The 22,004-nt window shown below is 35.1% G+C and overlaps 4 protein-coding genes across 10 annotated transcripts; 1 reads left to right on the top strand and 3 right to left on the bottom strand.

The window, feature by feature from the left end:
* Nucleotides 1–71: 71 nt before the first annotated feature.
* On the bottom strand, nucleotides 72–5,686 carry LOC105832281 (hamartin). 2 transcript variants are annotated; one of them, XM_012673086.3, is made up of 16 exons: nucleotides 5,547–5,686; nucleotides 4,854–5,122; nucleotides 4,515–4,780; nucleotides 3,982–4,215; nucleotides 3,712–3,905; nucleotides 3,508–3,620; nucleotides 3,185–3,423; nucleotides 2,676–2,996; nucleotides 2,388–2,582; nucleotides 2,030–2,294; nucleotides 1,728–1,957; nucleotides 1,528–1,653; nucleotides 1,207–1,443; nucleotides 988–1,084; nucleotides 353–901; nucleotides 72–217 (listed from the first exon to the last, which is right to left on the bottom strand). In XM_012673086.3, exons 2-15 carry the CDS (start codon nucleotides 4,960–4,962, stop codon nucleotides 378–380), a joined length of 3,150 nt encoding a protein of 1,049 aa, XP_012528540.1. In that variant the 5' UTR covers nucleotides 4,963–5,122; nucleotides 5,547–5,686; the 3' UTR covers nucleotides 72–217; nucleotides 353–377. The 2 variants fall into 2 exon arrangements, with proteins under 2 accessions (XP_012528540.1, XP_012528539.1); XM_012673085.3 differs by having other exon boundaries at nucleotides 72–901.
* A 2,090-nt stretch (nucleotides 5,687–7,776) lies between these two features.
* On the bottom strand, nucleotides 7,777–10,884 carry LOC105829154 (U3 small nucleolar RNA-associated protein 6 homolog). Its single transcript, XM_012667815.3, has 9 exons — nucleotides 10,793–10,884; nucleotides 10,581–10,707; nucleotides 10,218–10,358; nucleotides 9,953–10,143; nucleotides 9,641–9,877; nucleotides 9,183–9,525; nucleotides 8,717–8,890; nucleotides 8,480–8,651; nucleotides 7,777–8,357 (listed from the first exon to the last, which is right to left on the bottom strand). The coding sequence occupies exons 1-9, from the start codon at nucleotides 10,882–10,884 to the stop codon at nucleotides 8,026–8,028; spliced, it is 1,809 nt and encodes a 602-aa protein (XP_012523269.1). The 3' UTR covers nucleotides 7,777–8,025.
* A 226-nt stretch (nucleotides 10,885–11,110) lies between these two features.
* Nucleotides 11,111–13,753, top strand: LOC105829155 (putative uncharacterized protein DDB_G0282133). Of its 3 annotated transcripts, none has more exons than XM_012667819.3 (3): nucleotides 11,111–11,240; nucleotides 11,823–12,799; nucleotides 13,131–13,753. In XM_012667819.3, exons 2-3 carry the CDS (start codon nucleotides 11,833–11,835, stop codon nucleotides 13,640–13,642), a joined length of 1,479 nt encoding a protein of 492 aa, XP_012523273.1. In that variant the 5' UTR covers nucleotides 11,111–11,240; nucleotides 11,823–11,832; the 3' UTR covers nucleotides 13,643–13,753. The 3 variants fall into 3 exon arrangements, with proteins under 3 accessions (XP_012523273.1, XP_012523270.1, XP_012523272.1); XM_012667816.3 differs by having other exon boundaries at nucleotides 11,114–11,293; XM_012667818.3 differs by lacking the exon at nucleotides 11,111–11,240 and adding an exon at nucleotides 11,267–11,407.
* Nucleotides 13,754–14,195: 442 nt separating this feature from the next.
* Nucleotides 14,196–21,744, bottom strand: LOC105829751 (protein lin-54 homolog). 4 transcript variants are annotated; one of them, XM_012668820.3, is made up of 12 exons: nucleotides 21,271–21,744; nucleotides 19,533–19,924; nucleotides 19,132–19,452; nucleotides 18,638–18,859; nucleotides 18,337–18,567; nucleotides 18,147–18,263; nucleotides 17,930–18,064; nucleotides 17,526–17,771; nucleotides 17,096–17,286; nucleotides 16,405–16,648; nucleotides 15,924–16,120; nucleotides 14,196–15,731 (listed from the first exon to the last, which is right to left on the bottom strand). In XM_012668820.3, the coding sequence occupies exons 2-12, from the start codon at nucleotides 19,914–19,916 to the stop codon at nucleotides 15,548–15,550; spliced, it is 2,472 nt and encodes an 823-aa protein (XP_012524274.1). In that variant the 5' UTR covers nucleotides 19,917–19,924; nucleotides 21,271–21,744; the 3' UTR covers nucleotides 14,196–15,547. The 4 variants fall into 4 exon arrangements, with proteins under 4 accessions (XP_012524274.1, XP_012524273.1, XP_012524275.1 ...); XM_012668819.3 differs by having other exon boundaries at nucleotides 19,533–19,936; nucleotides 20,490–21,744; XM_012668821.3 differs by having other exon boundaries at nucleotides 18,355–18,567; nucleotides 20,490–21,743.
* Nucleotides 21,745–22,004: the final 260 nt, after the last annotated feature.

Raw genomic sequence — 22,004 nt, forward strand, 5'->3', positions numbered from 1 at the left:
TGGTAAAATGAATAAAATGTTAAAAACGGATATTAGCCAGGATAGTACATGCAGAAAATAAAATTGTCAAGTTGGTCAGCAAAATATCTCAACCATTTATTCACTGTGAATCCATTGTTTCCAAGAACGGAGATATACCAACACTAACAAACGTAGCATGCCTGTTCGATCGCAATCAGTCGATTAGCTTCCAACTTCTTTACGAATCTCGTCTAATCTATCAATAAAAAGCTACAAATAACTTTCTTTCCATTCGTACTGCGACACTAAGTAATGATCGCAGAGCATTCGCATGTATAATCTTCGATAATAATCCCGTATATCGTCTGTCGGCAGTATACGGGAGACTCACATTGCAGTAAACATTTTCCGTGACGTTAATCTTGTTTCGGCATCGATGATCGTTGAGTGACGGAGCGTAACGGTGAGGCGGTTTGGCTGCTACTCGGTACAGGTTCTATCATAGCTTGCAGATTGGGAATCTCACCCGTCGCGGTATCGCAACAATCATTCACGATGATCCCGGCGCCCGGATGGATAAATGCGAGGCTACCCTCGCTGGACGAAGCTAAGCTGGTTGAGAGAGGAGGAGATCGTTCTTTAGGCGATGCCGAGGAAGCGGGATTACCCATGGGCGAAGTGTTGGAGTACGTTGCAGTCTCTAGTTTACCATGAAGCTCAAGTATGCGGCCTTCCAAGAGAAGATTGATCTCCACTTGCGCCCGATACTTGGATTCAACAGCCTCCAATTCGGATGCGTGCTGCTCCTTTGTCTCTTGCAGAAAGCGTTGCAGATTCACCAGTTGTGTCTCTTTACGCGCTTCCTTATTTTCTAACTCGCTCAAGCGTGCTTTTAGAGCTTCCAAATGTGACGATCGTGATTCCAACTGTCGCCGAATATCTGCAAAAGAATTTCGATAGTACTCGTAATTTGCATTTTCCGCAGAGTACGTCATTCTCAGGCTTGTTAGTCTTTTAAATGCTTACTGTTTAACTCTTCTGTACATGATTTCTGAATCAGCACCGTTTCTTGTTTGGTTGTTGGTGAGAAGGTACTTGTGTTTTCTGCTAATCTTAATTGCGCCTGCAAAAAGAAATGCATATTTCTCATAATGTATGATATTAATTTGCTATAATTTTTTTCAGCTTACATTTTTATTAACCAAGTTTATTAACATAAATTTCTTAATTTAAGGAATAAGTTACCTCTCCTAAAAGCACAAATCTTTTCTGCATAGTTTCCACAATGGATTCCAGTTCTTTGCCACGATCCGCAACTTTTAATGCCGCCTTGAGCTGTTGCCCTGCGTTGAAAAGTTCCGCTTCGACTGAACGAAGTTGTTGCTGCGCTCCAGCCGCTTTTATTTGTTCATTTTTTAAATCCAATTCTAAATTCACCAAACGCTCTTTGAACGTACGACTTTGCTGTTGCTCTTCCACGCACTATACATGTAACCAATGATTATTATTAGTCTTCTAATATATTTTTCTTTTCTATATTCTACATTACGAAAATGAAATAAATACTTTAGTTTGCCAATGATGCATAGCTTCTTTGTATTGTTCTTCAGTTTGATACGCTTCCCTTTTATTATGCTCTAATTGCGCTTTCAATTCTTCTACTTCTCTTTCGATTATTTTTAAACGCTCAGTCTGTAAGACAAACAATGCTAAATCTCAACATTCGTATAAAAATTGAATAAATATTTATAAAAATATGAACGGACCAAAGCAAGATTATGCTCTTCCGAAGCTCGCGAGTCTCTCAATTTACCAAGCAGACGTCGATTACGTTCAGCATGAACCTCCCGTCGTTGCCGCTCGAATTGCAATTGCATTTGCATGAGTTGAAGTGACTGATTAGCGCAAGTTGGATCTATATTATCATCCTCTCCTCCGTCTTCTTCAGCATCCTCCTCTCCTTTCTTCTTTTGTTTCTGCCTGATAGTGTTTGGTCCTGTAAAAAATTAATATTTCACTTCATTTGCTATTAAAAATATTTACTATACATAGATTGCTTCATATTTACTCGTTTTACTAGAGAAGCTATTCGTTCTTGCGCATGCCTCGATATACCGATCGAGTAAGTTGATTGGCGACATTCTTGAATCAGAACTTTCTTGACTAAAGTTTTGGCTGTTCTGATCTAATGTTCTTAGCAACAGATGTTCATATGGAAATAAATCACATGTTTGACTGCCAGCATCTTTTGCTCCTATTGATGCTTGATCCGTCACGTCTTCGTTATATTTTTTCTGCGTATCCATATCCGGACAAGATCTGGAGTGGCGAATCTGCATATATAAATATTTTTTTCATTGTTGCTGTAGTGTAAAATATCGTATGTAAATAATCTCTTAAGATTTTCAATTTTTTCGATACTTTACTTTGTGCGTTACGTTTGAATTGGAGTCTTCTATTTGGAAATGGCATTGAGAGTACAGTCGAAGTTTATAAATCTTTTGCGACAAATCAGACAGAGTGCCATAGGTGTTCCTCTCGTTTCGTGCTTCAGATTGTGCTTCGACATACTTTGGCATTTCGATTGCTCCATTTCCGTGCGAACTGACAATCTCCAATACCTATATTAGAATTATATATATATTACATATTACATACAACACATCTATATTTAATTCAATATAAGCTCTAATCAGCTCTAATAGTAATTAAACCTCTTGATCCTCCTGCCAAGAATCGTTCTTCCCGTTTTGACTTATAGCCATTTCTAAGAGTCTTCCATTTTCTTCGTTATTATTCGATGATTTTTGCGACTGAAGAACATTTTGTCTGTCCGCCATAATTTTACTTAGTCTATTCGACAGAAATCCATGCGTATTCGCTGCAGTATCTACGCCTTTTATTCCGGAAACAGAGGAGGAATTTATAGGCGTCGGCGTCGATGGCCGAGAAGATGTGCCGTTGCCCAGCGCGTTTAAAGCACGCACCGCACTAGACCCTATAGGCGCTTGTCTCGTTGATAATTTTCGTAGATCCTGCGTGAAATGTGGTATATATTTTCGAGAACATAGAAAAAACAATAATTTTTATATCAATCTTTATTTTTCTATCAGTTTATTTTTATATCTCAAAAATAATTTTTATATTATAAATAATAATCGCATAAAGCATTGGCTTATAGCTTTTTAATGTTGATTTTTAATTTTTATATCTTTTTGCATACCTTAACAGGAGTCGTTTCGGGGGTAGCTTCGATAGCAGCTTCGGGCGGGGAAGTACCGCTTCTATTGTTATTAGGCGTCGGCGGGGCAGAGCGTGGTTCGTGAGATGCATTTTGCGGTGGACTGTGCGGTGACACCGTCATACTTGGTGACCAGAATGTATCATCTTCCCCATTACTAATTTCCATAGTCGTTACTCCCCCACAAATGTTTATTGGCGCACAAGTGATGGAAGATTGATCTGTTGGCGCATAAAGCATTATTTTTTCTACTCGCATTCTTCTGGAAGATAAGACACAGGTATGAAAATGATAGCAATGCTGACCTATAGGTGGAGTGCACCGAGAGTTAACAGCTCCTAAAATTTCTTCGCGACACTTGTCTAATGTAAAACGGTCACATTCTATCACGATATCGTGATGTTCCATCTTTTTCCATCTGTAATGCAACCATAAAAAGAGGTAACGATAATTTAGGTGACGCTGCTTAATGTAAGATATATCATTTTATATCTAGCATATATAGATACCTAGTGGCTGAAATTTCCGCATCTTTCGATGCTGTGACAAGAGAAGGGTGCATACGCACAGAATCCAACATGGGTCTAATAGTATGAGTAAATGTAGCCAATTGATCACGTTGAACATACTGCTGCTTCAGATACGATATAAAATTGCAAGGATACATCGCATACAGTCTATGAAACAAGCGGTACAATCCTACCTATAACAATAACATGATATAAGTAATTTGCGTTAACGTTACTGCACACTTGTAAAATAATGGTAAATATATTCACCTGCAAATGTATGAGATACAAATGGTCCTTGTCGATGACATTTGGTGCTGTGGTCGAATTAAAAGGAGTAGAAGAAGAAAGTAAAGATGATTGATGATGATGATAATAAGTGGCCAAGCGGCCGAATACCTCAAATATTTCTGCTAGGTAGGGCCCTAGAGCAGCTGGTAACATTGGTAACAATATTACTAACAAAAGAAGGGCACTCATAAGTGGTAATATATCTGCTTCCACCTTAAAAAAATACAGGTTTGTAAGAACTATATGTATATGTACATTTTCTAGTATTTAAAATGTTATTCTTCAAATCAAATATATATTCTGAATATAAAGCTTTTAATTAATTCCATCCAATAGTCATTAACATATAAAATTATGTATGAGGCATAAATTAAATACATTCAAAATGAATCACTGTTATGTTAAACATGCTTAAAAAATGCAGAGTTGTCTAATTAATAAAAAAGTTTTGTGCATACATACATAAATAAACATACAAGTTGACAAAGAGGAAAAACAAAAATATATTATACCTTAAGTAATTTGAGTAGATCTTTGAATAAAGCATGATTGGCTAGCTTGTACAACCAAGTAGGCTGGCGTCTGGCTATATGACCAAGCAATGTGAGTGCCTGTACTCTTTGCGTACTATTGCCAGGTTTTGAAAGAATATCTGACAAACGATCTAATAGGTGTTTATCGTGTGGCTCTCGTACCCCCGCTAATACTTCCGCTGTCCTCAAAGAGTTCGTAGAAAGATAATAATCAAACAATCCATTTACCAGCCAATTGTCCTTTGCTGTAGATGACCCAATACAATTTAAAAATAATTTGTTTTGTGTAACTAATGTTACAAAATATACGTTACTCACTACTTAAGAAATGGTCGTGAAGTACTTTCTTGATCTCCTCGACCTCCCCAAGCTTATTCGATTCCAGGTAGGAAAACAAATCCGCAGCGCCTGTGGAACCGACACTCATCTTAACGACGAATGATGGCTCGGCTCGAAAGATCCTACTCTCTCATGGTCCTACGATCAGGCGGTGGAAGCAGAAATCGGTCTGGCAACGTCGCTCTGAGCCATCCGTCGTCTGTCACGCGAGACAGGCATTGTCTGGAGCGACGGGGATGCCGAAATACCTGCGGGGAGAAGAGAACACATTATCGGGTAAAAAGCGAATCATTGGCGGATCTCGAAGAATAATCCTGACGCCTAGCAGCCGCGGTCCCCCCCCGACAACTGACGTCCACAAATCACTAATCGCGGGAGTCGATCGACACGTCGGCTCGATTCCGCTTCGTGCGAGAACGACAGGTCATGACAGAGTCGTACAATCATCCGTGCGAACTGTCAGCACGCGTATACCTTTTTTCCGTTGCACGACACCCGATCAGAGAGAACCTGTCGGTCCTGTCTGTCGCTCCCCGGAGATAACCGCAAAACTGTCAGTCGTCTTGACGGCGACCGGTCGGGCGACGGCACGCGCGTTTTTGCGACGTCGTCGGACGAATCCCGCGCGGCAAGCTCAACGCGTACCAGGGCGAATCAATTGGAGCAACTCACCCGAATCTCATCGAGCACCTCCACGAGCGAATTCCTACGAGTTCTATGGCGACTGACAAGCTCGGATACGGGAAAACCACCATATATCTTCCTCGACTCGGAATCTTTTCTTGGTGCTGCCATCTCGCCGCTGCACATTGTCGGACATTAACTTTCTCGTGTTTAGATTAGAAACTGTGTTGACACCTTTGAGTATAATACTCAAAGATTGACAGAACCCATGGTGGAAGGAAAACAAGGTGTGCTCTTAGGGTGACTTTACATGCAGCGTAACCTGCGTACGCGTAATCTGCGTATCTAGGCTACATTCCAAAACATCCTTTCCGAGGAAAATTTTACTCGAAATATATAGTACACGTAACGTATTCTATATTACATCGAGTAAAATTTTCCTCGGAAAGGACGTTTTGGAATGTAGCCCTAGTAACTTATAAGTACCTATTGCACTGACAGTGCTGTTAGAAAGAGTCCACTTCTGTATTTCTGAAGAAAGTGAAAATATAAAAAGTGAGGAGCATTGTCTGCACTGATTGGTGTATACTTTTAGAAGTAACAAAATATATATCAATCACTGTTACTCACTTTTCACATTTTCACTTCTTTAGAAATACAGAATTGACCCCCTAGATGACTTATATCTTTGACTACATTCAAAGACTTATATACTTTGTATACGTCGAAGTGAATATACATATTTACAATTCATGCTTCTTTTACATTAATTTTAATATTCCTTTATATATAATTATATCTTTTTTTTACTTACAATTAATTATATAAAATAAAATTGCATTATATATAGGACAGGAATAAAATTTTAATCTTATTTGAAAAATTGCGGTCTTAATTCTATTGGCTAATAAATCAATATGTCACCGATTTGGATCCACGCGCTAATTGGTTATATGCGCAAGAGCACATCTTGTTTTCCTTCTGGCTGCGTTCGGAAACGTCACCCAAGTGCTCTCGGGTATCATTCTATCTTTGTTTCACATAGAACGAACAACAAGGATAGAATGATACCCGAGAGCACTCGGGTGACATTTCCGAACGCAGCACACCATGGACTCGGCGAGAGATGCTTTCGGTCGGCCACGTGCGCAAGGCGTGGAGCGGGAAAAAGAAAATCATATCGTCAGCAAAGTATTCTTACAGTATGAATATTAGGTTTGTTCTGGTTGCCTACACTTTTACACTTCTACGAAAAATATAAGTTCTTATTGGTTTATATTTTTAACCAGCCAATGAGAACTTATACTTTTCGTAGAAGTGTAAAAGTGTAGGCAACCAGAACAAACCTATTGATAAACATGCAGTACGCATGTAATGTGAAAACCTTACACAGTTCGCTAGACTCGGCGAGAGGTGCTTTCGGTCGGTCACGCTCGCAAGGCGTGGAGCGGGAAAGAGAAAATCATATCGTCGGCAGTGTTCTTACAGTATGAATATTGATAAACATGCGGTACATATGTAATGTGAAAACCTTACACAGTTCGCTAGACTACGTTCCGCTGTAGATTTTTATAGTTTTTATCGAGTGATTGTATTAAAAGTAAGTATAAACGATATACTTTTAATAAACTTACAGAAATGAATGCTTTAATACGTTACGATTTAATAACAGCAAATTTTATGCAATTTTTTTTTAAAGATAAATGTTTTATTATTTGTGTATGTGCATGCTTTGTAATATATATATATATATATATATATATATATATATATATATATATATATTACAAAGCATGCACATACACAAATAATAAAACATTTATCTTTAAAAAAAAATATATATATATGTGTGTGTGTGTGTGTATACGTATTGTATAAGATTTTGACTTCTTTTTCATATCAACAATTTAATGTTGTTTGCTACTCCCGTTCAAAAGCAAACAGTAATTTTACAAATGTATTTTATAATTCATTATTCATAATTTAATCTTTTTCTACATTATGAATAAAAAATACTGTTAAAAAATATCTTTAAAAATCTTCTATCTTAATAAAGTAGATATTGCTCCGTTAATTTAGCGAATTTTTTAAATTCATTATACTTAATTAATTTTCCTTGTCATATATTATAGAAAATAAATAATTCTACCTATAATAAAATAATGTAAATGTATGATAGACTGTATGACACTTGAACTGATTAAAGTCACTCTTTGAACTCGGAAAAAAAAATAAGTTGTGATTCGAAATAAAAGGAATGATAATTAAAAGGATAAGCTCGTTTTAGATTCTCGTTATATATTTTCATAATCCTTTTCTATACGTTTGCATTACATTACTTTTTATAAATTAAATTAGATACATTTTTAGAATACGTTTTTAATTTTCTAGATAAATCAAAGAAGTATACTCATTTCTCAGTCCTTAGCTTCTTGCCAGAAGCGTGGTGATCTTCTAGCCCATTTCTATGTGTACTCTTTATAGTTCACAAATACATGGGACATATAATACAAGTTTACGATCGGCATCATTTTATGGAATCAGGTTTCGCTGCGATCAAGCTGTAATCCGCTATAAAGGAGTACGTTAAACTACGATCTAACGTCTTGACTGCTCGCTCATGAATATCACTGGCTCTCTTCGGGTCTCCGTGCTTCATCTCGTACTTGATATATTCTATCCAGATAGATGTGTTGTTGGTCCCGAACTGCTGTGTTGCCATTTCGTAAGGTTGTCGTACGTACTTTGGCTGAGTCTCCGGTTGTACAAGTTCCAATGTGATCATTTTCTTGTGGAAATCCATCGAGGTGCTCGATTGAATGCAAAGATTCTCGTACGCCTTGCGAGCAGCACGGATGCCTGTGAAAAAGCAAATATATACATAGATGTCATAAAAAGACTCGTCATATTAAAAAAAACACTAAATGCTTAAACATTTGTAATAAAAACGCAAAGTCGGAAAAACCAGATATTAATTATACCTTTCGTTAAAACGAGCCATTCGAGCCACATAGGCTTAATATCTCTGGCTATCAGTGGCTGCGCCAAAGCTGCTTGAAAGCTCTCCTCAGCCTCTTCAGAGCTTTTTATCTGGGCATGTAAGATCCGCATTTTCCACAAGGGTAACGCTTTCTCGCCCAATATCTCCGTCGCCTGATTAACAAAATATCGAAATAAGTTCAAATTTTATTACATTAATGATTTGCAAGATTTCTTACTTTTGGAAACATAGCATACGCTTCCTTCTTCAAGCCACACTGCAACATATAATTAAGCCGCGCATGCCAAATATCGACGCTATTTGGTACAGCTTCGGTAGCTCCTCGCAGCACCTCGTCCAACTTTTTCCGCGCGCCCTCGTCGTGTTCCTTGTCAACGCTCAACATACCAATCTACGAAATAGCCATTTTCATATATTTATAAGAAAAAAAATAGGAACACAAGTTTTTTTTAAAACATTCTTTAATTTGAAAAAGATTTCAATCTAATATTCAATGAGTATTTTAATTGAAAGTTTCAAGTAGAAAACCTTGCTAAAATAAACGTGTAGGAAATTTAACTATATTTTTAAAAACATTAATTTAGACGAATAAATTATAATGAAATTTAAGCAAATTTTGTCTACAATTGGTAATTGTCCACATACAGTATGAACATTACAGCAAAATATTATTGAATACAAACCCAGTGTAAGTAGTATTCTTCTTTCAATTTTTTTGCCTGATGAGCTTGCATTAAGGCGGTCTTCAGAAGTTTACGTTTGAAATTTGGTAACGAACGAAGATCACGATTAATTTCCAATAAACATTCTATATACAAAGACCAGATTTCTTCAGTTTTAATTCTTTTGACAGCAGTTTGATAAACTTTGCTGCACGATGTAATGCGATCCCTCAAAGAGACCTGCTCAGTGTTCTCTAGTTCCATTGGTGATTCACTGAGACCAGGTTGCACTAGACCTTGCAATTCACGACGTGCCATCGTATCCCACATCAAAGGCTCGTTAGTATAATTCTGAATCATGTCACTATAATTAGAACGTATTTTTTATTTTTACAAAATCAAATTTAACAGGATTTTATATTTAAAACAATATATATATATATATATATATATATATATATATATATGTGTGTATATACCGAATAATTCTATTCTGCAATGACTCAATGTTATCGTAGTTCTTTGTAATATTGAGCAACTCTATTATAAATTTAATGTCCTTAATGTGATCGAAAGCCTGCTGATATATAACAAATGCTGTTTTCAATGGAAATGGTATGTCACTATTGTCTGTCGTCACTGATTCTGAATTGTCTCCCTGGTTTCCAGTACTTTCATCATTAAGATCAGTGGCTAAGGGATTATCTAATTCAAGTCTATATTAAAAAACACAAGTATATTTTAAATAATTAACAAAAAAATTATAGAAAAAAATTGATATACTTTCTTACTTGAAAGCATCAATATATAATAACTGAGAGTCAGGATGAATCTGTAAACCTCTAAGGAGATATTGCCGTGCATTCTGTGCATTTTTGTTCTCCTCCAATTCCCAACATGCAGCTATATGCCAGCACTTTGGCTTATCTCTGTGCACTTGTAGCATTCTGCCTAACATATTATCGATATTGCTGTGGAAGTGCTATGGAAACAAATAATCATATTAGATTAAACAAGTACAGCAAAATAGCAAACATATCTTATCTCAATACCTACCACGTGTTTACAAAACTTCATATAAGCAATCCAAAATCGAATATCATCTTGAAATTTATTTATCGCATCTTTGTACAAATTATTCATTTTATTAGTTATGGCATAGTCTATGACCGACCTCTTTTGAGTGATACCATATTTCTAAAATAAAAAAATATATATACATATACTTACAAATAGGTAAGTTTTTTAAAATTCATTAATCAGTCACATTACGTACAAATGCTTTTACAAAGCACAGTTGTATTTACACATAAAATAATTTAATCATCAATTGATGAATTAAAAAAATTCGTCTTATATAAAATAATATTTATATTTCATATAAATATAATAAAATTTGGATTGGACGCAGTTACTTACATCTCGCCGTTGCTTGACTAATTTTAAGAGATCCATTTCATACTGAATGTACCGAAGATAGTCTTCCTTGCACTTCGTGTGTCGTTGAATTTTATACTCGTATTCTTTAAGTTTTTTCGCGATACTCCTGAAAATATGATAATAAATGTAAACGCTCAAGCTGTCAGACTCGCAAACACGCGCGCAAATAACCTAAATCAACAATGGCTCACCGAATCTCGTTTTTATCAAAGAGCTTTAGCTTCTCCATTTGCTCCAGCTCAGGAACCATGTCCTGGCACCGCTTCTCGACAAATTCTGCCATGTCTCAAGAATCTTAGAGTATACTTAGATAGACTTTAATTTAACATGAAAATAAACGCGTGGAAAACATCCGCGAGTAAACACGATGCAGCGAACTAGCTTCGTGTTTGTTGCAGGTTGCAGGTTGCAGTTGTGTACTGTTGTGTATGGTTGTGTACGAAAAAAACCGTGTTCGGTGTTCCTAGTGTTCCTATACTTTTCCAGTGGGCGCTTCTTTCCAATATTGCGGCATATCGGGGATCGGGGGGGTGGATTCAGGGAGACGCTATTAGCGCTACCAGCATCAGTCCATCAGTGGAAACACTCGGCGGGGAATCTGAACGCAGCCTTGTATTCTTGAAATTCCCTACATAGAGAGTTAAGTTCTGGTTTTCTAACCTCCAAATTACTCCACGTGATATAACACAATAGTTCGTATACTCCTATAAGAAAAGTTTCTTTTATTGTAGAAATGAATGAATCTTTTTTACGAATATGCTTATATTTGTACATTATTTATAAATTACTAATTTATTACAAAGAAGGTTATTTTTCACAAGTTGCATGATAGTTTACATTTATCTAATTTTGTACATCTGAATCTGGATTAATTAAAATTTATGAATATTTTATTGTAAAATTTAACAATGCAAAAACTCATTAATTTTAATACATAAGAAAATATACGAATCTATATTGAAAAGTAACATATAATTATTTTGAAGTAGCAACTTTCAATTGTGAGTTTGTAAATAGAAAATAAAACAAATAACTTTAAGATATTTAGGAATTGAATAATGCAAGGAGTATTAAAGTGTATATTTTAAACAAATTAAAGAACTTAAGAATCACAGAATCTATATACAATATATATAATTTTAAAATTTAGAAAAGATTCAAATTTAGAACAATTCTTAAATCTAAGCAAATAAAGAATATTAAATATGTTTTTCTTTTAAGGTAAACAAAGATGACCAGGTATACGAGAGCAAAAGGATCCAAAGCTTCAAATGAGAGATTACCAAATGAAGCTACACCATGGCATATAATGAAACAACAATTAGAGGAGAGCAAAAACAAGATACCTTTGGAGAAGAAAAAATCAGCAAGAGAGTTATTGAAAGATCATGAAGACACACACAACAGTAACACTAATACAAATATTCAAGAATGGGCAGAACTTGAAGACAATAGATCCAGGTCTAATACAAAAAAGCATAAGAATTCAAACCAAAATTTCACAAAAAATTCTAAAAATTATGTAGCATCTGAATGTGATAATATACAAAAATCCCAAGAATCCATGTCTAATACAAAGAAACATAAGAATGCAAATTTAAACCAAAATCTCTCAAAAAATTCTAAAAATGATGTAGCATCCAAAGATAATAATGAATGGAAATCACAAGAATCCAAGTCTAACACAAAGAAACATAAGAATTCAAATTCAAATCAAAATCTCACAGAAAATTCTAAAAATGGTATAGTATCTGAAGATAATAATGTACAGAAATTACAAGAAACGGGAGATGCAAAAATTGAAACAGCAAAAAGGAAAACAACTAAAATTTTTAAGAAAAAGGAACAAACCCTCACTAATTCAAATCTGGTAGCCAGTGAAAAAGAATTAAATCCTCGACAAAATTCGAATTATGTTGCATTGAGCAAACGACAGAAGCGGAATCGAAAAAGGAAGTTAGAAATGTCTGAACATGGGTCTAAGAAATTCAAAAAAGATATCTCAGGCAATATACAAACGAGAGAAGAAAAATTGAAGAGAAAAGGAGAATATAAAAGGAGAAAACCAGAGAATACTGGTGTCACGAAAATAATAATCAATGGTATAGAAACTGAAATTGTTATGTTTGATGGATTCCCTGTAAAAAAAGAAGATGCAGAGAGATTGGCAGAACTTAAACAAACAATGATAATGAAGGGTAAGTATACAATTGTATACTTATTATTAAACACATACATACTAGCAGAATTTTTATTTGCAATTTTAATAAAAAAAAAATAAATTATATATCTACACATTAATATGTAAGAATCCTCAAAAGAATTATTTTGATTTTTTAAATCTATTTCTTTTTATTTTCTTAAGTATGAAAATGAGCAATCTAATTCAAGAATCTTAAATCTCCATAATTTAATTATTACTATTATTATTGATTTCTAACCAATATTATTGACAATTGTAAAAGAAGTGAAGAAATTAACTCCAAAGTATAATATTGACAATATGTGCATTATATTATTATTGCTCAGGTATACCAAAATCTGAAGTCGATATAGCAATGAAGCTGGAGAGACGCAGGGCTGAGAAAGCCTTGACTCGCATAAAAAAACTTGTCTGTTTTAATTGTCGCAAATCTGGACACAATCTGTCAGATTGTCCTGAACTTGATCGCGATGAGGCTTGCACAGGTATTTGTTTCAAGTGCGGCTCAACGGAACACACCCACTTCGACTGCAAAGTCAACAAGGATTCCACCTATAGATACGCCAAGTGCTTCATCTGCCGCGAGCAGGGTCACATTGCCATGCAATGCCCTGACAATCCCAACGGAATGTATCCTCATGGTGGTTGCTGCAAAATTTGCGGAGCTGTAACGCATCTAAAGAAGGATTGTCCTGACTTGATAAATGCAAAGGAACAGAGCGCCGTTACTGTGGAAAAAATGGACGAATCTGCCGTGGAATCTTTACAGGAGAATACAAAAGAGAAATACGAAAAAGAGAGTAGTAAAATACGTAAAAATAAGATAATCAAATTTTAAATAATATCTTTAACAGTACATATTTACTGTCTTGTATTATCTTACTATTCCTTTTTACTAAAAAATTATTTGCGTTTTACATAAATTTAACATAAAAAATAAGATAAAAAAGAAAAAAACGAAATGTGTGCAGGAAAGAATAATAAACGAGCCGGTTTTTTAAAGTTAATATAATAATAGAATTTAAATAGAAATATTCATTGTGGACACAGATAAAAATGAGAGGATTTTTCCTTGTACTGCACATTTTAATCGCAATGTATATAATATAATGTGAATATATATATATATATATATATATATATATATATATATATATGTATTAGGTTCATGAAAAAGTAATATTGGAAGAATATTGGAGTTTTGTTAATAAAACACTCTTTGTAAAACATTACTAGATAATAATTTCATGTGTGTTGTCCTTACAACACACATTTGTTACAATTTAGTAAGTATTAAACACATTTTCAATGACTATTTCAAAAATAGTAAGTTCCCATTACTTTTGCATAAACCTAATAAATATCTCTATGCAAACTATAGCTGCACTTTCGATCATATAATTTTAATTTAAGAAATACATGTATATATAATACAGGATGCTTCAAACATCACATATTTTTTCATAGTCTAAATAAATGACTTCATTTGCTTTGATCGACATCGAGCCGTCAATAACCTACATTACAAGCAATTAAAAACTAAGGATGATTAAGTTTTAAGAGTATTAACAAGTAACAGAGTTTTTCATATGTAATATCAAGTACCTTTTGTTGAAAGTAGAGCTTTATTTGATACTTATAGTGCTACTATATATAAAACACTGAATATTCACAATTAAATAAGATGTATCACGTAAATAATATATACTCTTTAATATGCAATTATAGAAGAAAGAAAATCCTATAAAAGCTGAAGTCGCAGTTGTTATATATAATATATTAATTAAAGTATTAACATTATTATTAATATTTCATTACACATTAGATGAAACATATAAAGTTTATATATTTGTACTGTTATTAATTAAAGTATATATCATAACAACTGTGATTTAAACTATTATAGACATTTCTATGATTAAATAAACTATAAAGAAAGATACAGATAAGGACATTTTTACTATAATTATTTTTAATTTTAGTATTTATTTCTATGTATATATATTTCGCAAATTTAACGACTTATTTCTAAAAATATACGAAATGCAACCGATAAATTCACGAAATGTTTTATCAGCTTCTCTGAACACTGTAAATTTATTAAATGGTAATGATGATCAAGCAATTAAACTACAAAGTGAACTATCGCTTCTTATTTACTAATACATGACTTAAAACATTTGAAACACAAGTAAAAAGTTCTTGGCAAATTGACACTAGTGGCATTCAGCAGACTCAACAGTTGAGCAATATTATTAGATTTTCAACAGAATAACACAGTTGATTTCATGGTTCTAAAAGTAAGAGCTAATCACGTTTGATGACTACTAAGCTGTTGTGGCTGCAGAATGCGCCCATTCTTTCTGTTCTCGTTCAAAATTGAAAAGTCAAAAATGATTTAGTTATAGAGTACAGCAAAAGCATTCTTCATGTATAAATTATAGAATGTCATTTTTATTGTTTAGTCAAAAACTGGATGGAAGCGATTTGCTCTCTCTCATTTATAGCTTATATCATTCCCACATATCACTCAGAAGCAAATTCACGCGCAGAGTTATTCGTCGCAAACTCGCTTTGAAAGGCGCTTAAAGAATAACTTGGTGAGTTTAAAAAGTTCCAAGACTCTCATATCTTGCGTTATGTAACGTCTTTGGTACCAACACTCATTATATTATATTTATTTATATTCAATTCTCATAATCAATAATGATAGATAAAAATTACAATATCGCGAGTGCACCTGCTAAGTAGCTTCAGCTTTGTGCGCCGACTCAATGATCTCTTTTAAACATCGACCAAACTCCTCAATTATGATACGCTGGGATGTTTCGTCATCGAACATATTACGTTCTGCCTCATCGGCTTGCGCCATTAAACATTGACATGTTATTTCTACTATTTTCTCCGTCAATAAATTGAATGGTTGTCTGTAATATATAAATTAAAAAGTATATATATGTATATATATATGTGTGTGTGTGTGTGTGGGTGTGTGTGTGTAAAACAAAAATATCTAAATTAAAATATACATATCATATATTACATCTGCGAGATTTCTAAGGAATTTATTTATAGCATTTATATTTTTAACATTTATAAAGAAATTTTGTTATACAAACCTTGTACCAGTGTTAGATGTTGCAGGAGGTCTAAATGCCATTTCAGATAATTGTAATTGTGCCTTATTTAAAGTAAGTTGAGTCGTTTTAGTTTCAGTTGCTTCTACCAGATCCTTCAAAGATTTCTTCTGTAGAATTGGATCCACAATATTGCGACAGCCTATACACTTGCAATTTCCAGAGCATGGAATTTTTGCCTAAAAGAAAAATATATTTAAATTTCTTATGTTGACAAAGATATGCACACCATTAAATGACAAATACATTTTAAAACCTTTAAATATTATTACAATTTTTATATATTTTATATATTTATAAATTGTACTTGAAATTTTTATTAAATAAGTAAATACATTAGTCACATTACTATTAGGAAATATATATATGAAAAAATAAAAAATGGTCGCGTATTTTTAATAAATCAGAAAAAATTTTTTACAAGTTTATTTGTTGAACAATATATTTATGTATCTCAAAATACCTCATAGCATTCACAATAATTTTTCAGACAACCGCTACGTTTGCAATTGCAGCCTTTGTTATGTCTCCTTATATCTTCTCCAGTTTCACGACCTTTTCCGATTTTAGGTCGGAAGGCATTAGGATTGCGCTCCAAACAGGATTTAATTGCGCGTTGTCGCTCCTCTTCGTTACCAAGATTATTTGAGCAATTGTTGCAATTACACATGTGACAAAATTCACCGTTTGCAAAGCAATCGCAATAACTAGGGCATAAAAATTGCTAATTAGATTTTACTTAAACAATATAAATTATATTTAAATAAAAATATATGTCAATTTAAATTAATTACGCTTTAAAAACAGATAACTTTAATATAATTCTATAATATTTTTACTTTGATTAAATCAGTTTAAATTTTAACAATTCTTTTTGCTTCTATCTGTGACAAAAACAAATGAAAATGTAAATTCAAAGCCTACTATGGGCATTACGGAAGACGCTATTAGCGCTATCTTCATTTTTCATTAAAGATAGTACAATAAACTGATGCTAATAGCGCTAATAGCGTCTCTTTAAATGCACACCCAAAATAATAAACACATAAATATAAATTAATAGTCGAATAAAATTGAGATATTCTTTTTCATTAAAGTGATTTAAATATCATCAAATTTTTTCATACAGTAGAAATTGTTGACGAAATACTTACAGTTTAAGACACTGTGATTTCGTGCAATTGCATGGTTTCCTTGGCCTAATACCATTTGGTTCCACATTGCCATAAACTGTTTTTTGGGAATTCTTTCCATCAATTACACAAAGTGTCGTTGTAGAACTTTGTGAACTTCCTAAAAGACCTGGCGTTGTTTGGTGGGACTTCAATTTTACCTCATCTGTTGACTGTCCAAACGAGATAGCAATATTATATAAATATATACACACACACAAAATTATATAGCTAAGAAGATATACATATACTCTCAGAAAATTCATATGAAAATCAACTGCAGTATTGTATGAAGATAAAAAAATTACACGTTCTTCAGAATCTCATATTGCTTAAATTGCCCGGTTTGTTTAATATTAGCATGCAAAAGAAAAACGAGCTAAATGATCAAAGGCCTAAATAGATATTAAACCTGTTGTTGAATATATTGAGCAGGTAGAACAACGATGTTCCCAACATTCGGATTAGTTGACAGCACTGCCTGTCCTGAAGCTAACTGACTCAATGCTGAAGCGGGAATTGCCACTGCATTCTTTGACTGACTGCCGACAGCAGCAGCAGCCGCAGCAGGTATGAGTAATTTCTGGCTGCCACTTGTCAGTGTTGCTTTTGGTGCAACAGTTCTCAAAGACTGACTTCCGGTATTCAGTGGGACAACCTAAATGAAGATCACAGAATAGTCATCACACTTACAATATATTTTAATTAAAATATAAACCATTATTTTATTAATATATTATTTCTGAAATAAAAAATAAGCATATGTACAACATAATGTCTTTTTTTACTAAAAATTGTTATCAAATTTTATTGTACCTTCACAATCTGTTGTTGATTTCCTATTTTCTGACCAATACCTACAGTCTGAAGTGTGCTGGCCTTTGATTTGCCTACGGTAACAACATTAGTAGATCCTGTTGAAGAAGTACTGACTAATCTTACATATTGCACCTAAAAAAAAGGTATAGTAGACAATGTACATACACCCATATTTATGATTGGTCAATCATGGATAAATTATAAAATATTATACTTGTTTTCCAGACATCTGAATTTGATGGACTTGATTGGATCCAGTTACAATGTTCTGGTTAGCAGGTATTCTAATTACTTGTCCACTTCCAAGTACATTACCAGGTTTTAAAGAGCTCTAAAAAAAAGAATTTTTGTTGCATCATTTATCGAAAAATAGATTAATTTTTAAAATACGAAAAAAAAATCACTTCTTTCTTATTTAACACCTGTCTAATGATCACTTTCTGCGGATTTTGTTGCGTGGATGATTTGGATGTAACGAATGTGGGTTGTTGATTTGTCGTCGAAGATTTTGCCTGAAGACTGATGGTTGGCGCAGGCAGGATTTTCGTTGGTGATTTTATGGTATTTGTTGATACTATGGTCACTTTAGACGGTTGAGATGTCGAAGATTGTAGCAACTTATTCAGTATCATACCCTATAAAAAAATGAAAGAATGTGTGACGTGTACAATTTTAACGAGTCATAACATGCAACTCGAGACAAACCTGCTTTGGCGAAGATGACGGCAAAATATGTTGCTTATTAGTAGAAAGTATACCCATCTGTGCCAACGTTATATTTTTCGTCGGGCTGCCGTAAGTAGAGGAGGTATTATTAAGGAATTTGATCCCTTGAGGCAGCTGATTTTCACTTTGCGAACTCGTGATGAGAACTTGTTGAGTACCAGATTGTGACTGACTTCCTGTCAATATCATCTTTGTGTATACCTATAAAAAATATTAATAGAATTTAAAATGTAATTCATAATTTAACGAGGGTAATGACTATAGCTTTGAAAAAAAACTGACAAGTGTCAAATTTGATCCCAAATCTTACTCTATACATGTCTTAGTTTTATACAAGGTTGAAAAGTTAAAATTGTAAATAAAGAATGTCTAGTCATCCATTTCGGGAATCTATATTTTAATTAAATTTCTCTTTTTTTCTCTTTCTTAACTATATTATATAATTTTATGAATATTACAATTAATAATCTTACATTACGTCCTTGCGAAATGTTCTGTGTTGACCGTTTCAATGTTGGCTGGGAAATCTTAACATTTTGCATGTTACTGATAGTGATATTTCCAGAGTCACTAGTCGTCGCTATAGACTTAGCGGGCTGAGTAGTCCTTAACTGAACAACGCTTCCATCCGCGGATTTGCCAGTGATCAGAGTCTGTGCTAGAGATTGCAATTGTTCAGCTGAAGCTGTTGGTGGATGTGATATCTTCAAAATTTGACTGGTACCAGTTCCACTTGCAGGCGACACTATCATTATCGATTGACTCTGCGTAGTCTGACAGATATTGGGCTTCATCTGGAAAAAGGAAGTAAACTATCGTAAAACGTCGAACGTCGCGTTTAAGCATTGGAATGTCGTTAGATTAGAAATGTTACCTGAACTGCTGACACTGGCACTCGCTGCAGCGTGGGCTTCGTCTGAAATACAATATTCTGGCTGTTTTGATTGGCCACTGTGTAAACGTGCTCGGTCTGTGCTTGCTCAGAAACTTCAGTCATCTCCACATCAGGTACTATCGTGTCAGTGTCAGTGTTTCGCTCAATTACTATCCGCTCGTCGTCTGCCATAACTCCCTCCGAATTCATGCATTCAAATTCCGCCTGAATGTTTGCAAACTCTTCAAAGTCGTTTGATGTGTATTGCTCACTAGTGCTATGGGATAGGCTCAGTGCACTGAGATCGCTGTCGCCCAGCGTACGTGAATCCAGAGCTAAGGGCTCCACCAGTGCCCTCGCGTTCTGCCCCTTATTAGTGGACATGACGATACCTGGATGCAAAACTTCAGCATTGTTATTCAATATTACAAATTACACTCAAACAATAGTATCCCATAAAAAACATCTTTTTATATTTAGTTGTCTAATGACAATTAAATATAAAAAATATAAATTTTTACTCATACAGCATCAATTCAATGTTTGCATTATAAATAATTAAGAACACAAATGGCAAGAGTTCCTAAGTATATTTGTACATAATACGCAAATATAAACTGCGATGTACACACAGAAAGAAGATAATCTTTTGACAACTGAAGCAACATTATAAATAGCCTTGGTTGCATAAAAGAAAACTGTTTTTGAAAAGTGTATAAGAATATTGAACTTATTTTTATTCTTATAGTTTAAATCTGTCATTCAACTTAAACAACTCGCTTAGAAACTTCACAAAAAGAACGAAGAGATTTTAAAGAATCTATTATTGTGACGTGAGGAATGCTGAATATCATAATTAAAAGGCGAACACGCGCACGTGTACACACATTCGTCTGGTAAAAAATCCAAACATTTATTTTTCACTCTACTACAAATGACGTCGATAATTTTATTTACTTGCTCGAACACACGGTCTATCGGTGGCTTCGATTGTCCGCGTTGATAACCGCGATTCCGCCGTCTACGTCGTCAATGTAGGTGATGGTAGTCGAGGATTTCGAAATCCAAGCGAGGGAGAGTAATTTAAATCCGTTGTGGTCGCGACTTTTCAAAAGTCGCGGGACGCCCGTGAGGCGGCCGTTCACTCGTGCGAAGTTTGACGCGAGCGTGCGTTCGAACGCGAACGCCGAACGCGAATTCGAAATAATGCTGAAGGAAAGCGGAGGGAAAGCGAGAAGAGGGAAGGAAAAAAGGCAAATAAACCGCGAGAGTGCCGAGAGTGCGTGCGTACGTGCGTAGCGCGAATCGCCCGTCGTGCAACATCAGCGCCATTTCTCAACAGAACGCGCCATTTTTACGAGACGGAATTTCGAGCGCGCACACGAAAAACCGCTTGCGAGCGGCGTGGCAGGTCGAACCTGACTTGCCCGGGTTGCCGACGCGCGCCACAGCGACAGCCGGGACGTCGCAGAGGACGTCGTACACGACGGCGTGTACCAGGGATGGCGCGGTACCTAACCTCAAACGAAGTTTCGCGATTGAGCGGTGGAAGGGCGGGAGGGAGAGGGAAAGGTGCCACCAAGCGGAATCGAACCCGATGAAATCGGGGTTCGTGGTCGGAGCGCCGCGCGGATTCTTCCGTTGTGCGGGATCTTGGGGGACGGGCGACGACGCTCCGGAGCGACGAAGCGGGCACGGCGTCGCGCGTATCCCGGCGTCGTCCGGCACACGCACGTACCTGCGCGTTCCTTCGATAACTCGAATTGTTCAAAATCACGCGCCCACCATTGCTGGCCCACAGTGCACCGTTATCGCATGTGTGAAAATTGCGTCCAGGGAAAACGATCGCTTCGTGCGGCGGCGCAGCTAGATAGAGAGCGGGGCTGGAGCGAGCGACGACCACGCGAATATTATCGCAAGCGGCGGATGCGGACGAGACGTGAGCACGGTTTCGCGCACTTTGCACGGAGTCGCCGCGACATTTCTCGCGCTTACGCGGGCGAAGATTGAACGAGTCGACGAATGACGAACTGAGACCGAGACAGGAAACTGCTTGGCATGTCGCTGAACGCGACACCGCGGCGTCATCTGACGAGGAGAGGATTGCAACGGCGGTGCGCGATCGTACAAACTTGTCGACCCGCCTCCCTCTTGGGAATACATCTTTGATATATTTTTATAATATATTTATATCATTTTTATTATATATATTGTAAAAATAAGATTTAAAGAAACATTATAAATTAAGATATTAACTTTATAGTATATATGTATCAAATAATATTATAATTATATAATAAATATTACTTAATTATTAAAACATTATTAGAAATAGCATTATTACTCTTACTATTAATTAATAAAAAATATTAATAAATTTAATAAATTACAAATGATCTGTATATATTAGTATAATAATTATAAAAATTCCTTACCTGTTAAATAAAAATTTATTATAATAATACTTTATAT

This window comes from Monomorium pharaonis, chromosome 4 (assembly GCF_013373865.1).
Source record: "Monomorium pharaonis isolate MP-MQ-018 chromosome 4, ASM1337386v2, whole genome shotgun sequence".
Taxonomy (NCBI): domain Eukaryota; kingdom Metazoa; phylum Arthropoda; class Insecta; order Hymenoptera; family Formicidae; genus Monomorium; species Monomorium pharaonis.

Excerpts from the sequence above, each read along its gene's own strand:
- LOC105832281 (XM_012673086.3), bottom strand. The coding sequence starts at position 4,962 with ATGAGTGTCGGTTCCACAGGCGCTGCGGATTTGTTTTCCTACCTGGAA. Across the intron at positions 3,906-3,981 it reads TGTATCTCATACATTTGCAG|GTAGGATTGTACCGCTTGTT; the intron begins GTGAATATATTT and ends TTATTGTTATAG. Across the intron at positions 2,295-2,387 it reads ATTCAAACGTAACGCACAAA|ATTCGCCACTCCAGATCTTG; the intron begins GTAAAGTATCGA and ends TTATATATGCAG.
- LOC105829154 (XM_012667815.3), bottom strand. The coding sequence starts at position 10,884 with ATGGCAGAATTTGTCGAGAAGCGGTGCCAGGACATGGTTCCTGAGCTG. Across the intron at positions 9,878-9,952 it reads TTATATATTGATGCTTTCAA|ACTTGAATTAGATAATCCCT; the intron begins GTAAGAAAGTAT and ends TTTTTAATATAG. Across the intron at positions 8,891-9,182 it reads AAGAATACTACTTACACTGG|ATTGGTATGTTGAGCGTTGA; the intron begins GTTTGTATTCAA and ends GCTATTTCGTAG.
- LOC105829155 (XM_012667819.3), top strand. The coding sequence starts at position 11,833 with ATGACCAGGTATACGAGAGCAAAAGGATCCAAAGCTTCAAATGAGAGA. Across the intron at positions 12,800-13,130 it reads ACAAACAATGATAATGAAGG|GTATACCAAAATCTGAAGTC; the intron begins GTAAGTATACAA and ends ATTATTGCTCAG.
- LOC105829751 (XM_012668820.3), bottom strand. The coding sequence starts at position 19,916 with ATGTCCACTAATAAGGGGCAGAACGCGAGGGCACTGGTGGAGCCCTTA. Across the intron at positions 18,264-18,336 it reads AGGTGTTAAATAAGAAAGAA|AGCTCTTTAAAACCTGGTAA; the intron begins GTGATTTTTTTT and ends TCTTTTTTTTAG. Across the intron at positions 18,065-18,146 it reads TTCAGATGTCTGGAAAACAA|GTGCAATATGTAAGATTAGT; the intron begins GTATAATATTTT and ends CCTTTTTTTTAG.